Consider the following 24,414-nt stretch of genomic DNA (forward strand, 5'->3'; position numbering starts at 1 on the left):
ATATTCCTTTCTCTTGGCCTCCACGACCTAATAGCACACTCATTGTATTAGTGCCTGCCTCCAGGCATTGACATGGCAATAGCACTTCTTCTAGGCCTCCGTGCCCCAATAGTGCCCCTCTGCGGGTTACACGTGTAGATAGTGCCCCTCTGCGGGTTACACATTGCGATAGTGCCCCTCTGCGGGTTACACATTGCAATAGTGCCCCTCTGCGGGTTTCACATCACGATAGTGCCCCTCTGTGGGTTTCACGTCACGATAGTGCCCCTCTGCGGGTTAAGGCCCTGTCACACTTAGCGATGTACCAGCGATCCCGACCAGCGATATGACGCGGTCAGGATCGCTGATACATCGCTAAGTGGTCGCTAGTGAGCTGCCACACAGGCAGATCTCACCAGCGACATCGCTGGGACGGGGGTCGCTACTTACCTGTCACACCAGGCGATCCTGCGTCCTCCCGTACGGCTCCACGCGTCGCTCGTCGTCACAGCAGGAAGCGCCGCAGGAAGCTGAAGACGAGAAACGGTCCTGGACGTTCTCGCGCGATCAGCGATAACCAGCGGGGGAGCGGGTCGTAGGTAAGTATCAGACACAGCGATATCGTTAGCAATATCGCTATAACGTCACAAGTTATAGCGATATTGCTAGCGATATCGCTTAGTGTGACATGCCCTTTACATGTGGCGATAGTTCCCCTCTGCGGGTTTCACGTCACGATAGTGCCCCTCTGCGGGTTTCACGTCACGATAGTGCCCCTCTGCGGGTTTCACATCACGATAGTGCCCCTCTGCGGGTTTCACGTCACGATAGTGCCCCTCTGCGGGTTACATGTGGCGATAGTGCACCTCTGTGGGTTTCACGTCATGATAGTGCCCCTCTGCGGGTTACATGTGGCGATAGTGCACCTCTGCGGGTTACACGTTGCGATAGTGCCCCTCTGCGGGTTACATGTGGCGATAGTGCACCGCTGCGGGTTTCACTTCATGATAGTGCCCCTCTGCGGGTTACATGTGGCGATAGTGCCCCTCTGCAGGTTACACGTTGCGATAGTGCCCCTCTGCGGGTTACATGTGGCAATAGTGACCCTCTGCGGGTTACACGTGGCGAGAGTGCCGCTACACAAGACTCCTTAATGCCCCACAAAACAATGATTACATGATGTAACTGCCAGAATTTCTGCTGTAGATTTTCTTTGAGGCCAGAAGTCAGACATTTTTAAATACATTCTTGAAATCCTTTAGTGAAAGTTATGGGAAGAGTGATAAAAAAAAATACTATACCTAGAGCGTGATGCTTTAAAAAAAAAAGGTAGATATGTAGCAAATATGTATTTTTTTTTTTTCATTTGTTTATTTTTAATGGAGCAAAATGGGGGTGATTTGAACTCGTGTTTTTTTTATTTTTTTTAATTGTATTTAATAGTCACCTTTAGGGGACTTGAAGCTGCGATCATTTGATCGCTTTTACTAGATGATCAGACTATACTAGAACTGTAGTGTATAGAGAAAATCATGATGCATCATAACCATTCGGCGCCCCGCGATCACGTCATGGGCTCTTGGAATGGCACGTCCCTCTGACAGTGCTTGTTAAATGTCGCTGTCTGGTTTCACTTCCCCCGCAGCTGTTAGAGGCACATGGTGGCTGATTAAATCAGTCATCATCTGCCGGGAATGATGTGGGCTTGGCGAGCAAGCCCACATTAAAGGCAGTGACACGACATGTGACGTACATGTATCTGTGAACAAAATGGATGCAACACGTATGTCTGAATGAGGCCTTACACTGAAACGCTGCAGTTTTTTCAGATAAAACATACTTTTAAGTCATCCGGGGACCATGAGTTTTGGCTAACTAGTCCAAGAGGCAGGTCAATGTTGGCCTCTCACTGCCCCACTCCCTGACTGGTCTCTACTTACGTGCTGGAGACAGACCTGCTTGGCTGACGGCATTTTGCATTGCTTCGTCATGAATACATTATTAATCTCGGATTCTGAAGACCACTCTGTCTGAGTTTCTTTACATCACACATTTTATAATGTATGTTTTGTCTTGTATACAGGGAGAAATATTTCTGGGATATTTTTGGATACATGAAGATGTCATGTCATTACTACAGTTTTGGATCTATGACAAGATCTTTTTTTTTTCAGGTGACATTTCTGCCTTAAAATATAACATGCTTTATAAAGGGCAAAGCCTCGGCCACTTGGCAGTCCTGCTGTGCTGCAGACCTATGGGGTGTTAGGGCCCCGTCACACATAGCGACTCACCAGCGATCCCAACAACGATATCAACTTGTCAGGATCGCTGGTGTGTCGCTACATGATCGCTGGTGGGCTGTCAAACAGGCAGCTTCACCAGCGATCAGCACCAGCGACGCCGAGCGCGCGGCATCGTAGTGTACTTTAGTTACCGCCGCGCTGATGCAGGGAGCTGGTAACTAAGGTACACATCGGGTTTCTAAGGGGCGTGCGTCACTTAGAAACCCGATGTGTATCTTGGTTACCAGCTCCCTGCATCAGCACGCTGGTAACTAAGGTATATATCGGGTTTCTAGTGCTTGACAAGTGTGACCAACTTTTTACTATTGATGCTACCTAATGCAGTATCAATAGTAAAAGACAGAATGTTAAAAATAATAAAAAAAAAATAGGGATATACTTACCCTCTGTCGGCTCCCGGTCCTCAGCGGCGCTGCCAGCAAGTTCCATTCCCGGGGATGCCTTGCGACAATGACCTCTGATGACGTAGCAGCCACGCGACCGTTACGTCATCAGAGGTCATTGTCGCAATGCATCCCTGGGAACAGAACTTGCTGGCAGTGCCGCTGAGGACCGGGAGGCTTCAGGGGGCCGACAGAGGGTAAGTATATCTCTATTTTTTATTTTAATTCTATAACAGGAATATGGTACCCAGGGCATGGAGGAGAGTCTCCTCTCCTCCATACCCTGGGTACCATCCGCACAGGAAACGCTCACTTTACGCATGGTGGGCATAGTCACATGCGTAAAGTGAGCGTTTCAATGCAATACTATGGCAGCGGAATCGCCGCGATTCCGCTAAAATAATTGACATGCTGTGGATTTTACCGCGATGTGATTCCGCAGTGGAAAAATCCACAGCATTGGCACAGCAACTGCAGAAACTCGTAGGATTGCATGGGATGCATTATAACTAGCGTTTTTTTACGCGTTTCCGTGGTCGAAAACCCATAAAATACGCAACGTGGGCACATAGCCTTAATATTTTTTTTTTCTTAATTTGTATCTTTTTTTAAATTTTCAATTTTTCATGAAACTAGTTGAAACCGTTTTGATATGGATTTTTAAGCGCATCTGCTTCAAAATGAACTTTAAAACGTCAGTGTAAATCAACCCTACATTTTTTACTGTGTTCAAATAGATGTTAGAAGTAGAAAATCTGGAGAGCAAATAAATCACAAATAGGGTCTTAACTGGTTAAAATCATGGGGTGCACTGGGGGAGAGGTACGCTCACCTTGTTTTGTTGCAACTAAGCAATATGTAAAAAGCATGGATGACCTGCTGCAGGACACGGGTCAAGTGACTGAGGATAATGGTGAAACCGGATGTATGTGTCCAAATCTGCGCTGCTGATAAGGATGAACGGTGGATGATATTCTTCAAAGCTTTATTTTAAACAGGTTAATGATCAATGCATTTTGATGTCATGCAGAATCTCTTCCTCAGGACAAAACCCTACAGGTGATATCAAACCCACAGATTAGTAGTTAGTAACCCCTTAGTGATATTGTCTAAAAAAACACAGACACCCAGAATAAAGTCTTTTATTTGAAATAATGACACAGACTCCTTTAATAATGTTAATTAAACCGTACTCACTGAACGCCTAATCCATCGAAGCCAAAGTCTCCAGCAAAAAAAATAAAATAATAAACCACAATATTCCTCACCTGTCAACCAAGAAGATAATTCATAATGTCCCATGATGATCCTGGTCACTTTGAGAGCAGTCACATCAGTGACTGCTCTCAAAGACGGCCGGCGATACACTGACAAGAGGTAATCGCTCCCGCAGTGTATAGCACTGAGCTGCCGTAAGAAAGTTCACCGGAGTTCATCAGCTGATCAGCTCTGTTGATCTCCCTTACGACACCACTGCTGCATGGGAAAGTTCTCACGCAGCGGTGATGTAAGTGAGAGCACCGGAGTTGACAAACTCCAGTGAACTCTCACCGCAGCTCAGTGATACACTGCGGGAGTGATTATCTTCTGTTAGTGTATAGCTGGTGGCCGGGTAGAGTATTCACATCTCCTGATGTGACTGTTGTACACGTGAGATCACGGTAGGACACTCAAGATTACATGGACTACGGCAGACAGGTGAGTATATGGTGGTTTATTATTTTACATTATTTCTAGGAGATGAGGGCATCGTGAATTGGGCATTAAGGTGAGTATTTTTTTTTATTTGAATATGTATGTAATTTTACTTTTTTTTTTTTTTTTAACTGAGCACAGTCGCCAACAGATGAGACTGTCTGCCATCAGCGGCTGTTATCAGTGATAGCAGACAGAGCCTGATGGGAGCAGTAGTCTCATGGGCCCATGCCTGTGGGTCACAGTCACAGCTGCGGAGTCTCGCTGACATCTGACAGCATGATCCCGCAGCGCTCTGACCGACGGTCTAACCAGCGGTAGCATTGCCGTCGATAAGAACTACCGCGCCAGTGTTTCCCATGCTGTCACACAGATGAGAGCGTGGTTAAACACCATAAGAAGACAATAAAATGCAAAACAAAAACTCTGCAAACCTGCAAACCTTTTTACACCTGCATTTTTGCTGCGGATTTGACTGACTCAATTGAAGTAAGTGGGTGCAGAAACGCATAAAGAATTGACATGCTGCAGCTAAAAACGCACTGCAAATACTTAAAGAAAATTACTGATCATGTGCATAACACTTCAGGATTGTCATTGAATTAGCTTGCATATGGATTCCATAGAGTTTTGACCCATTTCCGTGCGGAAAAAAACTCCACGAAAACCCATCAAAAACGCAAACTGTGCACATAGCCTTAGATCTACAGCACAAAAAACTGAGATTTTATCAATACTACTAAGAGCCAAGAGGCTGCGATGGTATGATGTACTGAGTAGAGCCAGGAAAGCCCCGGCCGGTGGCGTCCCTGGATACCAGACATGGAGAGAACAAATGGCCGACGGGACCTGCTCGCGTGTAACGTCACTGTAACTAACTATTGAGCGGTGTTAGGATCAGAAAGGGGCCTCATACCATCGCGACTTTTCGCCTCTGAGGAGCACACACTGCCTGCACGATCTGCATTACTGGACGCCACGCTGCAATTCCATAGGTAAGCCAGTGGCCGCATGTACCTGCATTCTTGCCTGTATTATCTGTAATGTGGGCACTGCCTCACCCACAGTATTGGAACAAATAACTTGCAATATGTGTATTCTGAACATTGCCTTATCTGAAGTATTGGAACAAGTGGCCTGCAATATCTATATTTTGAGCATTTCCTTACCTGCAGTAATGGAACAATTTGCTCCCTGGGGGGATCCCTTGTGGTGGTTTAGCTACATTTAAGGATCTATGTCCTTTTTGTGGTGACTGCCAATCAGTTTGATATTTGTTATTTGCCACTTGTGATTTGTACATTCCGGGCAGTAGTTCAGTCGGCATCAGCCTTTGTAGAGGGTCCTTTGGAGTGACCCTATGTGCTAGGCAATTTTCAGTAACCCTAGGCATAGTCTCAGTGGCCATTTAAAGGGTCTACTTTGTGGTGGACCGTACTGTTACCATCATGTGGACATAGAAGGATAAAGTTAAGTGTTCCTTCCGGTTACTCATCCTCAAGCGCGGCATCATCCAATATTATTCCTAAGCTCTTTTACAGGCAGAATTGGCACTCTGTCTTGATCCCAGCTGCTGCGTACCTTGCTGTGGTGGGTTAGCGCCAGTGTGTTCATTTAATTGTTTTTCATTTTAATATTATAGATGTATACATAGAATTATTAAAATTGTGTTTTCCAATATTAATGAAAAGTGCTGTATCACTTTGATGGCTGCTGTGCTTGAACTTATGCTAGGGTTATTTCAGCTGTCCCCTGTGTCACAGCTACGCCGCGTCTCACCGGTAGGAGGGGCTTTTCCAGCAGCTGCTGCCGGCTCCAGAGCTACTGCTATAAATATCAATGAGCCAATAACTGCAGCCACAGGCTATGTGCGCTGCCATTGAACTTGATAGGTTTATTATCAAACTTTTTATTTCGGTGACAGTCTCACTAGGTATCTACCTCTTCTTCACCTGTTTTCAGTTCACCAAAAGAAAGAAGAATTTTACTGGTTAGTAGATTCTAAGGATAATTCCTCTGTGTGTAATGCCGGCATGTTCTTGTAAAGTGGTGACTTTTCTAAATTGTTGCATGTGTGTGTCTGACACTTTATATTTATTACATAATGTTCTGTTATCAAGCATCTTGGGCTCCGTTCACATAAACGTGGAAATAAAGCTTTAAGCTACAGAATTTATCATCCCCGCCACCCCCCCCCCCCCCTAAATTGTGATTCTTTTTGACTCTTTTCATCTACTGTTTTTGGACACACCAGAAATGTAGTCTGTTACTTTTTTTGTCTTTCCAAAAAACTTTATCTTTAGAAAAAATGTATGTCTGATGATTCATCCATTGTTTTAATAAATCCATCAAATGGATCCATTTTGGTATTAGTTTCCATCTTTTATTTTATACTTCCGTTTTTCTTCTTCTATACCGAATCTGATACAAAAGGATATGAAACGGACAAGTGACCATAGTCTTCACACACAGCGTTTTTTTAGCGGCTTTTGCCGCGGTTTTCACTATAAAACCGCTAAAAATAAGGTGCACAGTCATTTCTATGCATTTTGCACTTTTTGTGCACATTGATGCGTTTTTTACCGCGAAAAAACCGCATCGCGGTAAAAACCGCAGCATGCACATTAATTTTGCGGTTTTTCCGCGGTTTAGGCTTCTCCCATGCTTTTAGAAACCGCTGCGGTAAAAAACGCATCAAAACCGCGCAAAAACCGCCACGGAAAAATAGGTGCGGTTTCTGGGAAGGGATTCAGGTTTTTGTGCAGAAATTTTCTGCAACGTGTGCACATACCCTTAGAAAGCACATACAGTAAATAATAAGACATTTTTGCTATTCACTTTACATTGACCCTAATCCTATACAGTAATGTATGTACCCCTTGTGCACGCCGAGCAGCACAGCTCTATGTGCAGTGTCCCATTTACGTTGCAAAATTACCGTGACCAAGTGTTTTCTAGGAGAGTTCAATTCTTCATAATCGTGAAGGTTACAGATCACACGACAGAAAAGTGGGACTTTTTTTTTTCCTTGTCATCCATATACAATCCATTTTTTACGGCAGCAGCTATTAGTCATTTACAAGACCATTTATACAGTAGATTTCTGTGCTACAGAATTGCAATGTATCAGTCAAAATTGGAGGCTGTGCTGTGTCTCCGTATGGCATTTGATTATTTTTTCGCTCCTATAGACTTGAATAGGTGAGTGTCACCCAAATATAGGATTAATATCGCGCATGCTGCAGTTTTTATCCACACGCAGTTTGTCAGTAAAAAAAAATTTTTGGAATGTCTATCGTCTGTACAAGTCCCCTTTGAAATGTAAAATGCTGCGGTAAATGTCGGCGCTATAGAAATAAAATTATTATTATTGTTCATCTGCCCTGCCCCATTGAATAACATTGGTAAAAGTGTGGTCTGTTTTTTAAAGAATAGCACTGACTGAAAATACGGTTGTGTGCCCAAGCTCTGAATGGGACTAATAACCGCTGGATTATCAAACAAGCAGCTGAACGACGGTCTGTTAGTGCTCCAGATTGGCGGGTGTAATCAGATCCCTAGTGCAAGGACCCCATAGATTTCCCATTCACCTCTTTGGCATATAGGTTAAAATCTTGTACCTGTGATTTGCACATAATCTATCGTGCATGTGCGATCCTTATTTCTCAACCCAGCAAGCCTGAGCAAAGCGATGCAGCTGCTAATCTACTAATACTACTGGAAATTTTCTTGCAGTTCACTTTCCTTTATTTTGATCTTTTTTTTCATTGCAATTTGAACAGTTGATTGATATGTGAATTGCTGTTTTTTATTATTTTCATTGTGATTCTTGCATTTTTTTATTGTATCTTGTTCTTAATTTTATCAGATTTTCCCTTTTGAGAGAGGACACAATATAAATCGTTTATGTTAAAAACCATTCAAACATGTATGCTTGCTGTGCTTTATATGTAATTATCATCAGAAGTTTGTTGTAGAACTGTGTTTGGCTTTATAAATGTCAAAAATTTTCAGATGTTTCCAACGTGTTTTTTGCTGCATTATGCAGTAACTGAACTGCCATTAAAAGTACCACATTGCCTGGTGTGTGACTTGGCCTAATGCTTGTGCATTACTTACAGTAATAATTTGACGCTGAGTCACTTCTCATGGACAAGCCTGAGATATGATAGTCAAAGAGTCTGAGGTTAGAAGCCAGGAGGGTACATCATAAATAGAAGGAAGAGACAAAGGAGTAGTCAGGTAACGTTCCGATATCAGAATACCAGGAGATAGTGGATCAGAGCAAAAGGAGTTAAACAGACAGATGGTCAGACCAAGGTAAGGCATCAAATGATCTTCAAGCAATACGCAAGGCACAGAGAGACAAACCACACAGTAGCTGAATGTATGTCTGGCAGAGGTCTGGGAGAAACAGCCTAGTTAAGTAGTCTGGCAATCACCTGGGATAATGAACACCTGGAGACAGCCAGCGCCTCCCAGTCACAGATTGGATAGCTGAGCTGTCAGTCAACACATCAACAGCTCAGCACGCCCTTGTACCAGACTGGACGACTGAGATGTCAGTAACTACATCCAAGAGACACTGAGGTGTGGAACCGTGACAAATATATTTAGCACTCATTAAACTACTGGTGTGAGCCCCTTTCATACATATAGAAGAGTTGGTGTTTGAAGGAACTGGGGCGGCGCTGAGCACACTCTGGATTAGCCCACTGAGGGATCAGTGACCTGTCAGAAGCCATTAGTATGAATATCTAAGCAGAGCACCACATAAAGACTCTACCCACAGGCCGCCGCCCCGAAGCATGAAAATCTCATTAACTGAAAACTACAAATAAAGATTAAACAACAACTGCAAGATGGATTTCATCAACCAAGGTATCATTGCCAGGACCAAAGGGTACATACTCTCCTGTCCTGGCTCAGAAACAAGCAAGTCCCCGCAGTGCACTTGGTGTGCACTGGGAGGGATTCATAAGTCTGCAGTCACACTAAGAAACTGCAGACTTATCATTTGGACTGACAACTCTTTTAAAGTGAACCTGTCAGCAGGATTTTGCTAAGTAAACTACAGGCATTGTCATGTTGCCAAAGTTACATTGATTAAAATGATATATGAGGTGAAGAAATCGGTCTTGTGGTTCTTGTATAATCAGTGTTAGAAGTTTTCAGTTAATGAGGCCTGTGCTCTGGGGCGGGACTGTAGGCAGAGTTGATCTTTCTGCTCTAAACCAGAGAAACCAAGGAAATACCTGACCACAGGCCGCCCCGAAGCACAAACAGTCTGTCTCTATGATGAGGAACTGGTTTATGCTTTCTCTGGCTTAGCGCAGGAAGATAAGACTCTGCCTACAGTCCCTCCCCAGAGCACGGGCTTATCATTAGCTGAAAATTTCTAACACTGATTATACAAGAACTACAAGATCGATTTCTTCACCTCATATATCATTTTAATCATTGTAACAGTGGCAACATGAAAATGGCGGTAGTTTACTTAGCAAAATCCTGCTGACAAGTTCACTTTAAGCACGAGAGGTGATAAATGGCCGTTGTGTCAGTTTGAGCACCAGCTCTTTACTCTGCCACTAATATACAGTGGGTACGGAAAGTATTCAAGCCCCTTTAAATTTTTCACTCTTTGTTTCATTGCAGCCATTTGGTAAATTCAAAAAAGTTCATTTTTTTTTTCTCATTAATGTACACTCTGCACCCCATCTTGACTAAAAAAAAAAAAAAACGGAAATGTAGAAATTTTTGCAAATTTGTTAAAAAAGAAAAACTGAAATATCACATGGGCATATGTATTCAGACCCTTTGCTCAGACACTCATACTTAAGTCACTTGCTGTCCATTTCTTTGTGATCCTCTTTGAGATGGTTCTACTCCTTCATTGGAGTCCAGCTGTGTTTAATTAAACTGATAGGACTTGATTTGAAAATGCACACACCTGTCTATATATGACCTCATAGTTCATGTCAGACCAAATGAGAATCATGAGGTCAAAGGAACTGGCTAAGGAGCTCAAAGACAGAATTGTGGCAAGGCACACATCTGGCCAAGGTTAGAATAGAATTTCTGCAGTATTCAAGGTTCCAAAGAGCACAGTGGCCTCCATAATCCTTAAATGGAAGAAGTTTGGGACCACCAGAAGTCTTCCTAGACCTGGCCATCCAACCAAACTGAGCAATCGTGAGAGGTAAAGAAGAATGCCAAGATCACTGTGGCTGAACTCCACAGATGCAGTAGGGAGATGGGAGAAAGTTCCACAAAGTCAACTATCACTGCAGTCCTCCACGAGTCGTGCCTTTATGGCAGAATGGCCCGACGAAAGCCTCTCCACAGTGCCAGACATACAGTATGTAAGCCCGCATAGAGTTAACACATGAAGGACTCCCAGACTATGAGAAATAAGATTCTCTATTCTGATGAGACAAAGAACGTTTCGGTGATAATTCTAATCGGTATGTGTGGAGAAAACCAGGCACTGCTCATCACCTGCCCAATACAATCCCAACCGTGAAACATGGTGTTGGCAGCATCATGCTATGGGGGTGTTTTTCAGATGCAGGGACAGGACGAGTGGTTGCAATTGTAGGAAACATGAATGCGGCCAAGTACAGAGAGATCCTGGAATCCCTGGATGAAAACCTCTTTGAGTGCTCTGGATTTCAGACTTGGCCGAAGATTAACCTTCCAACAAGACAATAACCCTAAGCACACAGCTAAAATAGCAAAGGAGTGGGTTCAGAACAACTCTGTGACCATTTTTGACTTGCCCAGCTAGAACCCTGACCTAAACCTAATTGAGCATCTCTGGAGATACCTGAAAATAACTGTCCACCTTGGAGAGGATCTGCAAGGAAGAATGGCAAAGGATCCCCAAATCCAGGTGTGAAAAACTTGTTGCATCATTCCCAAGAAGACTCATAGCTGTACTAGCTCAAAAGGGTGCTTCTACGCAATACTGAGCAAAGGGTCTGAATACGTATGACCATGTGATATTTCAGTTTTTCTTTTTTAACAAATTTGCAAAAATTTCTACATTTGTTTTCTTTCAGTCAAGATGGGGTGCAGAGTGTGCAATAATGAGAAAAAAAATTAACTTTTTTGAATTTACCAAATGGCTGCAATGAAACAGAGTGAAAAATTTAAAGGGGTCTGAATACTTCCCATACCCACTGTACAGTACACCTCAAATATGTCTGCTAGATAATCACCGGTAAAGAAAATGACAACTATTTGGTGATGGTCACTGTTCTTTTTCTGCTTTGGAATATAGCTTGATAAGTTGACTATGTCCATTTGTTCTGAAGTACTATAGCAATTTGAGATTTCCCTTTCATTGCCATATACATGCCGTGTGTCCACATGCCTCTTACTGGAATCCCAGTTGTGCAGCATGTCAGCTGAGGCCAATGATGAATCCTGACTGACCCTGGATATTAAGGCACCTCTGTAGTTAAATGAATGGGGCCGCGCTGCAGAGCCATACACAATCTGTGACCTGTCACACTGTTCTACCGGAAAAATGCAGAAGAGCTAAGCCAGATCTAAACTAAAGCTGCTGCCCTTTCATTCTCGGAGTTAATGGGGCTGCCGGCAATTACAAAAGCACTTTTCATTTTAATCATAATACAAATACACCGGGTTCATTCAAAGGGACATGTTGGAGTACAATCAAGAATTTGGCAATTTTGCTATTTCTAATTTCTTGTAATTAGTCGGCGTCGATGATCTGAATAATTGACCGTTTGTCTGGCTGCTTTCTCTTCTGTACCTGACCAGATTACTGAGCACTGCTGTCTTTGTTTATGCTTCCAGCTATGAACCTTCTTGAACATCTATTACGTAGTCAAGAACATTTGTCGTTACTTCTCGTGTCGAGTTTCTAGCTTTGTGTAGTCAGAATTAGAATATTAATGTAAGACTGTCTGTAGAAAAACATACCTGGACTGTAAACATCTGTGCTTCTATCATCAGAGAACCTGGAGGACGAGGTCTTCTCCACTAAAAACCACAGTGAGACTGGAACGGGTAAGATTGTTTTTATGTTTTGTTTCGATTCTTGTTCTATTATGACTACGTTTTTAGTTTTACAGTAAACATTCTTTAGACCCCTTGCTTGAAATAATACTAACATTAGTACTAGGCATCTGTAATGTCCAGGATTTTTAGGAAAATTAAAATGGAGGAGCTCACCACGCTGTTTAATCCATATATGATGGTTGAAGTCTATGTGGTGGGTGCAGATCCTGCAGTGGAGCACAGCTATTGATCAGAGTAACAGGGAGAAATTCGGCACTTCCATCCAGCAATTCTTAAACAATTCACTTAAACTTTAGTGATAAAATATAAAACCTTCGAATCCAATTCACATGTTCAAACCAGACGCGTTCCTGGCGCACATAGGTGCCCTTAGTCATAGGATAGGACTATGCAGAGTTTCTCCTTGTTCCTCTGTCCAGGATTTTTTTAGTTAACATTTATCAGAAATGATCATTTCTACACATTGCAAACTCGTACACGGGTGGACACAGATGGGAGATGGCGCCTGTGCAAGAACACTATATGGGCCCTTTGCAGTCCAATAGCTCCTTATTATGCACAAGTACAACTGTGGTGAGGTGTCAGTGCGCCCCCTTACCACCTGGACCCTTGTGCGGCTGCACGAGTTGCACCAATGGTATGTCTGCCCCTGCACACATACATCTGAAACCAGAACTTTACATCCACTATATAGAAAGACACATCAGCATGTTTTTCTCAATATCTGGCATGAAATCAGAATAAACATTTCCCGTTTTAGGTCAGTTAGGATTATCATAATTATTATTATTTGCCAAATGCCAGAATAATGAGAGAGAAAAAAAAATGTTTTAAGGCTTTTTTATTACTTACTGCAAAGTCAAAAGTTTACATACACTAAGATTACTATGCCTTCAAACAATTCTGGACTGCGCATATGATGATGTCATGTCTTTGGAAGCTTCTGATAGGTTTTTTGGCAACATCTGAGTTAATTAGAGACACACCTGCTTCCTGACTAAGCTGCTTGAGGAAGCCACTTCCTGAATCAAGTTACAACAGCCAGTAAGAAGCTAGAACTGTTGTAATATTCTACATTTCAGACAGAGGAGGAAGGCAGCACTTCTCCCCACCTCCACGTGTCTACCTGACTGCACCCCGGCCAAGTGCCACAGCTTGGCTCCCCTCGCGACTCATAGTTTTGCAAATATCTCCACAGAGCAAAGCGATCATGTAACAAAACTAAATGCTGCATTTATCACAGCCTGCTGCTCTATATATAATAGGGGGAAAGCTGAAGTGTAACTACAGCCAAGGTGATGTCAATCAATAACAAACCACAGAACCATTAAGGGTATCTGCACTTTAACAGCTGTTTTTAATGCAAGTACAAAACATTACTATAACCACAATTCGCCATTATGTAAAATGTCCAGTTTTGCATGAAGAGCTCCTATATAGACCTGAGTCTTTCCTTGGTGACATCCCAGAACGCTTGCAGTGTAATCTCGATGACAGGGGAACAGATGTAATGGAGCAGCACAGGACTGCGGAATAAAAACACACAGGATTCTTCAGAGTCGTATCCATGGAGACACATAGATCTGCACCGGAGCGATCCGATGATTGGGTTTGTTGGATTTTAACCTGTCAGATCCTTTGTTTCCCGGAAGAGACATGCAGTCATACGTAAATCCTTGCGTATTTCCTCTCCCTATGTCAGTAAACATGCATGCCCGACTGATCTAATTGCAGACAATTAGCTGAGATCTGCCATCGAAGAAAATATCGGTCTGACAGGTCGGATTTTTCCCAAAAAATCTTTCCTGTTGAGCATGCCTACAGACACATTTATGAGCAGTGATAGCGTTTGATTTTTTGACTGCAAAGCTGAGTCCCTGATGTGTACGGGCCATGATCTTGTAGCCGTATACTAGCCCCCTTGCAGGGCATTATTTGTATTTGTTTATTTGGCCCTCACTAGCCGGGTGGATTATGTTTGGCTGACTCCGCATAGAAGGTAACCTGTAGTGACATTTTGGCTTGTCATTCTGAGGGATTGTGTGACCTACAAAACACCGCAGCCCTCTCCGCTCTGCCTCACTCTGCGGGCAGCTTGGAAGGAGGCAGGCTGTGGGCAGACGGATTCATGCAAGAATTTGTGTCACTCTACAGATAAGAAAATGCTGCCAGGATCTAAGCACCATGAAGCCCAGACTCTGGGAGTTGGCAAAGCTATTGCTGTCCTTACATCAGGAGGAGATGCCCAAGGTAATTTTTCTTATTTTTTCATATTGTCTTATGCTAGAATTATTTCTTGGCTTAAAGCGTCAGTTCAATGGTTTTTGGTTCTGCGTGTCTCACTCTCCCCCTTCCTCCTGTACCAGATTTGTGCTGTGTTTTTAGAATTTGCATCTTACAATGGTGTAACACATTCCTGGTGCTTTTGCCCTCCCACAATGCTTAGTACTATATCACAGCTCTAAGTGGACAGATCGGTGGGGGTCCAGCAGTTGGACTCCTGATGATCAGCAAATCATACCGAAATTTGTAGAATAATTGTTGAAGCAGTCTCTTACTGAATTTCTCAATTGAATGAATTTTTAGACCACTGACTAATATTTTAATACTTGATGTGGGCCTATTGGGTCATTGCTTCTGTGCTGCTGTAATAGGTTAGGCTTATAATTGCAATGATCCATAAGGAGGAATCTGTATGTCTGCCATAATCTACAGAAAAAAGGATATTACAGACTGATAGAAATTTACTGAGATTGTCTCGCTACACAATTAACATTGAATTAATCTAATGCATTTTAACAAACAAATGATGTGAATACTTTTCCACCATGGCATCACACCTCCCACCTAATGAACAAATGTCCTATTGTAGTATCCCTTAAATGTTGTGCTTTTTTCCTATTAATCCAATTGTTATCTTGCCTGAAGAAGGAGCCTAAAAGTATTCACATCGATTTTTCTAGCTAACACGGTACCACAATATAAATTATTATTGTACATCATCAACAAACAAATGAGAAATTAGTCCAAATTAAACATATAAACTTCAATTTAAAAAAATCTTTGTTTAAAAATCGAAAAATCGCACATAAGACACCTCATCCAAGAGACATAGAATACCAATAACTGATGAGATCTATACCCCCTTTAAATCAGTGCCATATTTTTATATTCCTTCATTGTACTGTTTACACACAGTCCCAGTGCCGGTAGTCTAAAAGACGATGTCTGAGCTGGGCCAATGTCATGCAGTTACTTATATAAATAGTAATTTTTGGAACAAAGTACAGAGCCTATACCATGCTACCCTACCTAACACACGTATGGTTTTGTCAAGATGAATCAATGTAAAGATCAATAATGTTTTGTTTTTTAAGGTTAAAAGATGAAACCATGAATAGGAACTTCACAGGCGCAGTATTTAAAGCTTGGGATTGTCTTGTGGAGGTTAAAAGAGCTCTAACATCTTTGGAGAGGGAAGTGTCAATCACTTCTGGCCCCAGTTGTCACTTTTTGTCTCAATCCATTAGTAAAAACTTGGCCTATTCTTATCTGGCAAAGATCTAATCAGCAATCATTCTTTTAAAAGATGTAAAGCTGGCCATGATCCTGAAATAAATATCATCTGAACCCACCTCCATGGATCAGCTGAACATCTCATTTGTGTAGGGTCTTACCAACTCTACAGTGACAGAGGAAAGGAAAATAGAGGTTACGGTCGGCACTCTGGGTGGATGGTGGTGCTCAGTGATAGGATGGGAATTCAGGCAATAATGTACAAAAAAAAAAACTTTTAGTTGCAGTGAAGAAAATTCTACTGGTTTGTGAAAATGTCATGTTCAAGGGTATCACACCCTACAAGATGACCTACGTTTTGGTCTGCCCAGATCTTGATCACAGTCTGTGAGGAGTAGCATTGTTGACGCCCATAGGAGAGGTTGACCGTAAATTCTCACACATAATTTTTTTTTTTTTTTTGGGGGGTGGAGTAGGTTGGTACATCTTGAATTTCAAAACCAGATCATAATATTCTGTGCAGAGATAGGCCTCCTCCAGATGTTTGACACCTCTCACAATTCAGAAGCATGTATTCTTGATTGAGCCAAGCATTTATCTCTATAGGGGGCTCAGGAGAGACAGTGGCTGGCAAAACGAGCATTCAACCAATAGCTATAAGATGTGGCTGCCAAGTTTAACACTCAGGTTTATAAGAGGTTTCACATATGCTGGCCCTGTAATAACAGCACTAAAATGCGACTACAGATCCAGTGTAAAAATAGAATATCTTTATTGAGACAAGTATACAGTACAGGACAAAGACAGTGTGGAATAGTGCATAAAAACAACCCACGCAGTATGAACTGCAGAACAGACCCAACTCAGGAACTCATCATATTATATTCCAAAATGGAACAAATATATATATAAGAAATGCATCTGTGGTACACCTTAATACCTTCATGCGTCATATAAAGCCCCATAAGTTATATATATAAATAATAAGGCCCACCTTAACAGCATGTCACAGCATCAGTGTGAGCCCATGAATCACTATAACATAAATACCAAGGGAGCGCTACAAGAGAAGGTCCAAATATATATAGAATATAGGTTCCTGCATAATCCCACCACTATATTCTATATATATTTGGACCTTCTCTTGTAGCGCTCCCTTGGTATTTATGTTATAGTGATTCATGGGCTCACACTGATGCTGTGACATGCTGTTAAGGTGGGCCTTATTATTTATATATATAACTTATGGGGCTTTATATGACGCATGAAGGTATTTAGGTGTACCACAGATGCATTTCTTATATATATATTTGTTCCATTTTGGAATATAGTATGATGAGTTCCTGAGTTGGGTCTGTTCTGCAGTTCATACTGCGTGGGTTGTTTTTATGCACTATTCCACACTGTCTTTGTCCTGTACTGTATACTTGTCTCAATAAAGATATTCTATTTTTACACTGGATCTGTAGTCGCATTTTAGTGGTTTTTCCACCCCTTCTTATATTGCTTTGGCGATGGATCTGAATTTAGGTCCTATTTAACAAACAGAGACATCTAGGTGTGATATATATTATGCCAGGAGTATGTTCTCTTAGTTTGTTTTTGTTTATGAGTTTTTCTCTTGCTGTAATAAAAGCAGCAAGAACACTACTGGACCATGGCTTCAAAATTTTCATTGACAGTTCTAAATTTTTTAGCAGTCTATTCTCTCTCATGCTCTTTTTCCTTCTTTCTCTGTTTTCCTTTCACAATCATATATTTTCTTCCTTCCTGCCTTTTTTTTGTCTTTCTTTCTGTATATTTTACTTTCCTTCTGTATGTTTCTCTCTCTCTGACTTTTTCTCTCTTTCCTTTTTTCTCTCATTGACTTTTTCTCTTTCCTTCTTTCCTGCCTCTTGCAGACTCTAGTTATGTTTTGTTTTATATCTGTTTCTCGTGAATTCTCTCATTCTCTCCTTCTATATTTGACTCGCTCTTTCTTTCTTTGTCTTTCACTGAATCTCTGTTTCACTGACTTGTTCATTACTTTTTTGTCTGATTAACTCTCACTCTGTTTTCTTTGTTTGCTTTTCTACTTCACTTTTAAATGTTTTAGAATCAACCTTTACACTGATCAATGACGGCTCTTGCATTGTAATTATAAATGGTCTGAGCTAAAATGAATCACAAACCCATTAACAGAGGTGTATCGCTGTACTCTTATACAAGATAAAATGTACACCGTAAAACTAACATGAAAATTCACACGAACAATCACAAATGCATGTGTTATGTTAGCATGTCTACAATCTTCATCTTGCATTGTGAACAGGGTTTGAAAAATGTTTGACTTTGTTGCAGAATTTCGAATATGAGCTGTGTAGATCACCAACTACTTCTCACTTTTCTCCGCTCTTTGAGTCCTAAGGATATCAATCTCCTTTGGTTTTCTTATATCTCTGACTGCTTCTTCAGTAGATCATTTTTGGGCTTTTCTTCCCCTCCTTTTCCTCCTTTCAGGGGTTCCTCAGGGTTTAAACCCTAGGTCCCCTCTACACATCTCCCCCACTGGACTTGGACAAACGCTCAGCAGTTTTAGTATCATCCCTTTCCTGATGATATCTAAGTGCACACATCCTACATCATACTACAAATGCCAGTGATTTTATGTCCGCTGTCTCTAACATATTCTCTCTTTACCTGCAATTAATCTTCTAAAAGTGGACTTCTTGCCCTCGCACTACTTGCCTACCTAATATTTTCTTTTCCATGTGACATACTGTCATAACACCGACACTATTCCTACCTTTTTAGGATTACACAGTACTTGCGAAAGTATTCGGCACCCTGGAACTTTTCAACCTTTTCCCACATATCATGCTTCAAACATAAAGTTACCAAATGTAAATTTTTGATGAAGAATCAACAAGTGGGACACAATTGTGAAGTTGAGGGAAATTTATTGGTTATTTCAAATTTTTTTGGAAATTCAAAAACTGAAAAGTGGGGTGTGAAATATTATTCGGCCCCTTTACTTTCAGTGCAGCAAACTCACTCCAGAAGTTTATTGTGGATCTCCGAATGATCCAGTGTTGTCCTAAATGACTAATGATGATAAATATAATCCACCTGTGTGTAATCAAGTCTCCGTATAAATGCACCTGCTCTGTGATAGTCTCAGGGTTCTGTTTGAAGCGCAGAGAGCATCATGAAGACCAAGGAACACAATAGGTAGGTCCGTGATACTGTTGTAGAGAAGTTTAAAGCCGGATTTGCAAACCAAAACTTTAAACATTCCAAGGAGCACTGTGCAAGAGGTCATATTGAAATAGAAGGAGTGTCATACCACTGCAAATCTACCAAGACCCGAGCGTCCCTCTAAACTTTCATCTCAAACAAGGAGAAGACTGATTAGGGATGCAGCCAAGAGGCCCATGATCACCCTGGATGAACTGCAGAGATCTACAGCTGAGGTGGGACAGTCGTTCCATAGGACAACAATCGGTCGTACACTGCACAAATCTGGCCTTTATGGAAGAGTGGCAAGAAGAAAGCCATTTCTCAAAGATATCCATAAAAAGTGTTGTTTACAGTTTGCAACAAGCCACCTGGGAGACACACCAAACATGTGGAAGAAGGTGCTCTGGTCAGATGAAGCCAAAATCAAACTTTTTAGCAATAATGCCAAACGATATGTTTGGCGTAAAGGCAACACAGCTCATCACCCTGAGCACACCATCCCCACTGTCAAACATGTTGGTGGCAGCATCATGGTTTGGGCCTGCTTTTCAGCAGGGACAGGGAAGATGGTTAAAATTGATGGGAAGATGGATGGAGCCAAATACAGGACCATTTTTGAAGGAAACCTGTTGGGGACTGCAAAAGACCTGAGACTGGGACGGAGATTTGTCTTCCAACAAGACAATGATCCCAAACATAAAGCAAAATCTACAATAGAATGGTTCACAAATAAGCGTATCCAGGTGTTAGAATAGCCACGTCAAAGTCCAGACCTGAATCCAATCGAGAATCTGTGGAAAGAGCTGAAACTGCTGTTCACAAACGATCTCCATCAAACCTCACTGAGCTTGAGCTGTTTGCCAAGGAAGAATGGGCAAGAATTTCAGGCTCTCGATGTACAGAACTGATAGAGACATACCCCAAGCGACTTACAGCTGTAATCGCAGCAAAAGGTGGCGCAACAAAGTATTAAGTTAAAGGGGATGAATAATATTGCACGCCCCACTTTTCAGTTTTTGAATTTCCACAAAAATTTAAAATAACCAATAAATTTCATTCAACTTCACAATTGTGTCCCACTTGTTGTTGATGTTTCACCAAAAATTTACATTTGGTATCTTTATGTTTGAAGCATGATATGTGGGAAAAGGTTAAAAAGTTCCAGGGGGCCGAATACTTTTGAGAGGCACTGTATATGACTGCCATACATGACAAGCACTTTTTACCTTTTGTGTCTCCCTGTCACCTCATAGATTGTAATTTCTTCTGAGCAGGGCCCTCACTCCTCTTGTTTGAATTGTTTATTCTTTATCTATTTAAATTGCAAAGAGCTGCAGAATATGTTGCAGCTATGCGAATAAAGTTATTAGTATTAGCAGTAGATATAAATCTGCCATACAGAGAGAGACAGACGATACTCTGAACTGGTCGATACTCGATCAAGCATCCAAATACTCAAGTATCAAGCAGGTGCAAGCCCATCACTAGTGTACACATAAAAGCCCAGGTTCATCATAACCAGTGATTTTCACGCTGGTCTTGATGAGGCGGTGAGCTGGAGTCAGACACCCCTTTATTCATTCAGAGTCACACTCCCATCCCGCCACAGGTCCTCCTATTTTGGCAGAGCTGGGAGAAACTGGCGAAATTGCTAGATGTCGCAAAATGTTTGTGACTTTTATTCATGACAGAATTCTGGTAACATTGTTTTGATGAATTGGGGGACAAAGTAATTTTTTTATGCATTATGTGATTTTATTTTACAGTGTTTTTACTGTTTTTTTCTCTCTAAAATCGATAAGAAAAAAAATCATTATTTTTGTATTAAAAAAAATGCGTAAAAGAAACTAAATACCCATTAAAGTAATGCAAAATTTAATGCCTATTTGCCATTGCATTTTTCTGTTTATTGTGTTCTTAATGCAAAAAAACCCTTGCCCATGAATTGAAATCTTGCTTACTGACAACACGTTTTTACATTGTATTCCTCAGAATAAAAAAAACTAATTACTCCTCTCCAGCAGAAGCGCTCCCTTGACATTGCAATGTCACTTGAGCACCGCAGCCATCAGCGCTGTCTAATGGTTTGGTTCCCTCACACTTCGCTTAGATGAAACATAATGTTGTCCCACAAAAAAACAAGCTGCCACACAGCTCCATCAGCGGAGGAATAAAAAAGTTATAGTGCTCAGAATATAGTGATGCAAAAACAATTTTTTTTATATAATGTGTAAAAGCTTCGAAACATCAAAAAAGTAATATAAACCTGATATCGCTGTAATTGTACTGACCCGAAGAATAAAGCTGCCTTATCAGTTTTACCACGCGGATATTTGCCCGAAAATAGAATAAAACCATCAACTCTTCCTGCAAAAAGCAAACCCTGACATGACTCTGGCAGAAATATAGAAAAATTATAGCTCTCAAAACATGGCAATGCAAAGACATGCTTTTGCAATAAAAAGTGTTTTTTAGTGTGTGACAGCAGTTAAACATAAAAAAATGAAGTACCGTATTTTGTGGATTATAAGACGCACCAGATTATAAGACGCACACCAAATCTTGAGGAGAAAAATAGGAAAAAAAAACCTTTTTTTTAATAAAATGATGGTGCCTCTTATAATCCATGCGTCTTATTGCTTACCGGGGTGGTGACTGCGGTAAAGCGGGGTCTCAGGGTCGCCGCTGGAGGAGGCAAGAGTGGCATGTTGCTGCAGGCCGCAGGCTGGGATGAGGGGGTGTTCCGATGTGCGCCGCTGCGGTGCTCTGTGGTGCATTACTATGATGCGGTGGCCTCCGGGAAAATAGCGCTCGGTCTCTCCCGAGTCTTGCCGTGTTGAGTTCATTTTCCCCTTCACCATTGAGGTCTGATGAACTCCCTCTTCTGGTGAAGGGAGGTAGTGAGGCTGATTTCCAAGCACCTGAGCAGGATGATGATGACTGGGTGACTGGAATTGCTGACTGGATATAAGGCAGCCGACGCCCTTCTGCCTTGCTGGTGATTTCTCAGAGGGATTCTAGGAGACCAGTCTGATTCCTGCTCCTCAAAAGCTAAGTTTTCTGCTCTGCTTTTTGCATTTGTGTTTTGGTTTTGTTTTGCCTTGTTTTTCTGGATTTCTGCCATTCCCTGCTGGGTGAGCTGAATTCCTTTTTGCTCTGTCTTCAGAAAATACTTGAGTACTAATATAGTCTTTTTGAAGCCTAGCGTCTTCAGGGCTTTTTTCCCTATCAGTCTGTTGGCTCTTGTTTTGATAGGGTTTTTGGCGGATTGCAGACAGCAGCTTTTCTATCCTGTCCTATTTAGTTAGCTTGGGCACCATCATTTGCTCAGCCTATCTTTCTATCTGTGAGAGTGTTTTTTCATCTTGCTTCACCGTCATTATATGTTGGGGGCTGCCTATTGCTTTGGGGTCTGCTCTGGGGCAGTTTAGATTTCCCTTTCTGTCTTTAGGCTATTTAGTTCTCCGGCTGTGATCGAGGGGTCTAGGGCACCGTAGGAACCCCCCACGACTACTGCTAGTTGTTGTTGATAGGTTCAGGGGTCTGCAATCCGATAGCTGCCAACTTCTCTGGTTTTCTGGACTTAGCTAGTATTTCTGTTTTTGCCTCCTACGGTGACTCATTCAAAACATTGCCATGTGACTAAGCTGTACTGTTCAGCCACATATGGAGTATTTCTACTTTCAGCACGATTTGTGTGACAAATTTTTTCTTCACTGCCCAATGGTATAAAATTCTGTGACACACCTGTGGTGTCACTATGATCACTGCACCCCTAGATGAATTCACTGAGAGGTGTAGTTTTGTAATATGGGGGTCACCTATGGTGATTCTGCTGTTCTGATACCTCAGGGTTCTTCCTGTGGGTCATGGCACCCGCAAACCATAACATCCAAATCTGAACTATGGCGCTCCTTCCCTTCTGAGCTTTTCACTGTGCCTGAAAAGTTGTTTCCGATTACATGTAGGGTATTGGCGCGCTCAAAAGAAATTGCACAACAAACTGTGAAGGAGATGAGGATGACCATGTGCTACCCTGATACTGTGTGCATGTGCTCTGTTCCTGCATGTCAGTGTGCTTACATACTTTCTTCTCCTCCTATGTCTTTTGTGGCCGATCGCTGAACAGAGGATCACATAGCAGCAATCTGCTACTACACACAGGGGAAGGACATGAGCGCTTACACACTCTTACATGTAGGGTATTGGCGCACTCATAAAAATTTGAACAACAATCTTTCAGGTCAATTTTTTCCTATTAGCCATTATAAAAATTAAAAACTTGGGGCTAAAACAACATTTTAGTGGTAAAAATGTAATTATTCTTTCTTCACTGCCCAATGGTATAAAATTCTGTGAGGCACATGTGGTGTCAACATGCTCACTGCACCTCTATATTAATTAATTGGGAGGTGTAGTTTGTAAAATGGAGTCAGTTATGGGGGAGTTATGCTGTTCTGGCACCTCAGAGGCTCTGCCAATGTAACATGGCACCCTCAAACTATTCCAGCAAAATCTGAACGCCAATAAGGTGCTTTTTCACTTATGAGCTGTGCACTGTGCCTCAAAATTACTTTTTGACCACATATGGGGTAATGTTGTTTTCAGAAGAAATTGTGTAACATATTGTACTGTCCATTTTCTCCCATTTTAAAATTTAATAACATGGGCCCAAAGCAACATTTTAGTGGAAAAAAAATGGTCATTTTCCATTGACTCAGCCCACTGTTAAACGATTCTGTGACTCGCTTGAGGGTTAAAAATGCTCACTACACCCCTAGGTGAATTCCTCAAGAAGCGTAGTTTCCAAAATGGGGTCACTTGTGGGAGTTTCTGCTGGTTTGGCACATCAGTGGCTCTCCAAATGCGACATGGCATCCGCTTCCTATTCAGCCAATTTTACGTTCCAAAAGTCAAATTGCACACCTTCCCTTCAGAGCCCTGCCATGCGTCCAAACAATAGTTTTTAAGCACATATGGTGTATCTGTGTACTCAGGAGAAATTGCACCACAAATTGTATACTGCATTTTTTTCCTGTTACTCTTGTGAAAATGAATAATTTGGGGTTAGAGCAACATTTTTTGTGAGAATGTGATTTTTTATTTTCAGGCTCAACCTTATAAAGTTCTGTGAAGTACCTGTGGGTTCAAGGTGCTCACCACACCTTTAGATAAGTTCTTTGAGGGGTGTAGTTTCTAAAATGGGGTCACTTGTGGGTGCTCTACAAATGCGACATAGTGTTCACAAATTTTGTGCCGCAAAAGTT

General features: G+C 41.8%; 1 protein-coding gene across 4 annotated transcripts in view; it reads left to right on the forward strand.

The window, feature by feature from the left end:
* PFKM (phosphofructokinase, muscle) overlaps positions 1-24,414 on the forward strand; it is a 128,946-nt gene that overhangs the window by 19,943 nt on the left and 84,589 nt on the right. The window contains exons 1-3 of one of the 4 annotated variants that reach the window (XM_073576688.1): positions 6,335-6,353; positions 12,347-12,400; positions 14,567-14,662. In XM_073576688.1, coding sequence (XP_073432789.1) covers positions 14,575-14,662 — 88 coding nt within the window. In that variant the 5' untranslated portion in view covers positions 6,335-6,353; positions 12,347-12,400; positions 14,567-14,574. Of the gene's footprint in view, positions 1-6,334; positions 6,354-12,346; positions 12,401-13,899; positions 14,022-14,074; positions 14,412-14,566; positions 14,663-24,414 lie in introns of those variants that run through there. The other 3 variants (XM_073576689.1, XM_073576692.1, XM_073576691.1) reach the window with 3 other exon arrangements.

Source organism: Dendrobates tinctorius, unplaced genomic scaffold, assembly GCF_039654945.1.
Source record: "Dendrobates tinctorius isolate UK_male_01 unplaced genomic scaffold, ASM3965494v1 ptg000051l, whole genome shotgun sequence".
Taxonomy (NCBI): domain Eukaryota; kingdom Metazoa; phylum Chordata; class Amphibia; order Anura; family Dendrobatidae; genus Dendrobates; species Dendrobates tinctorius.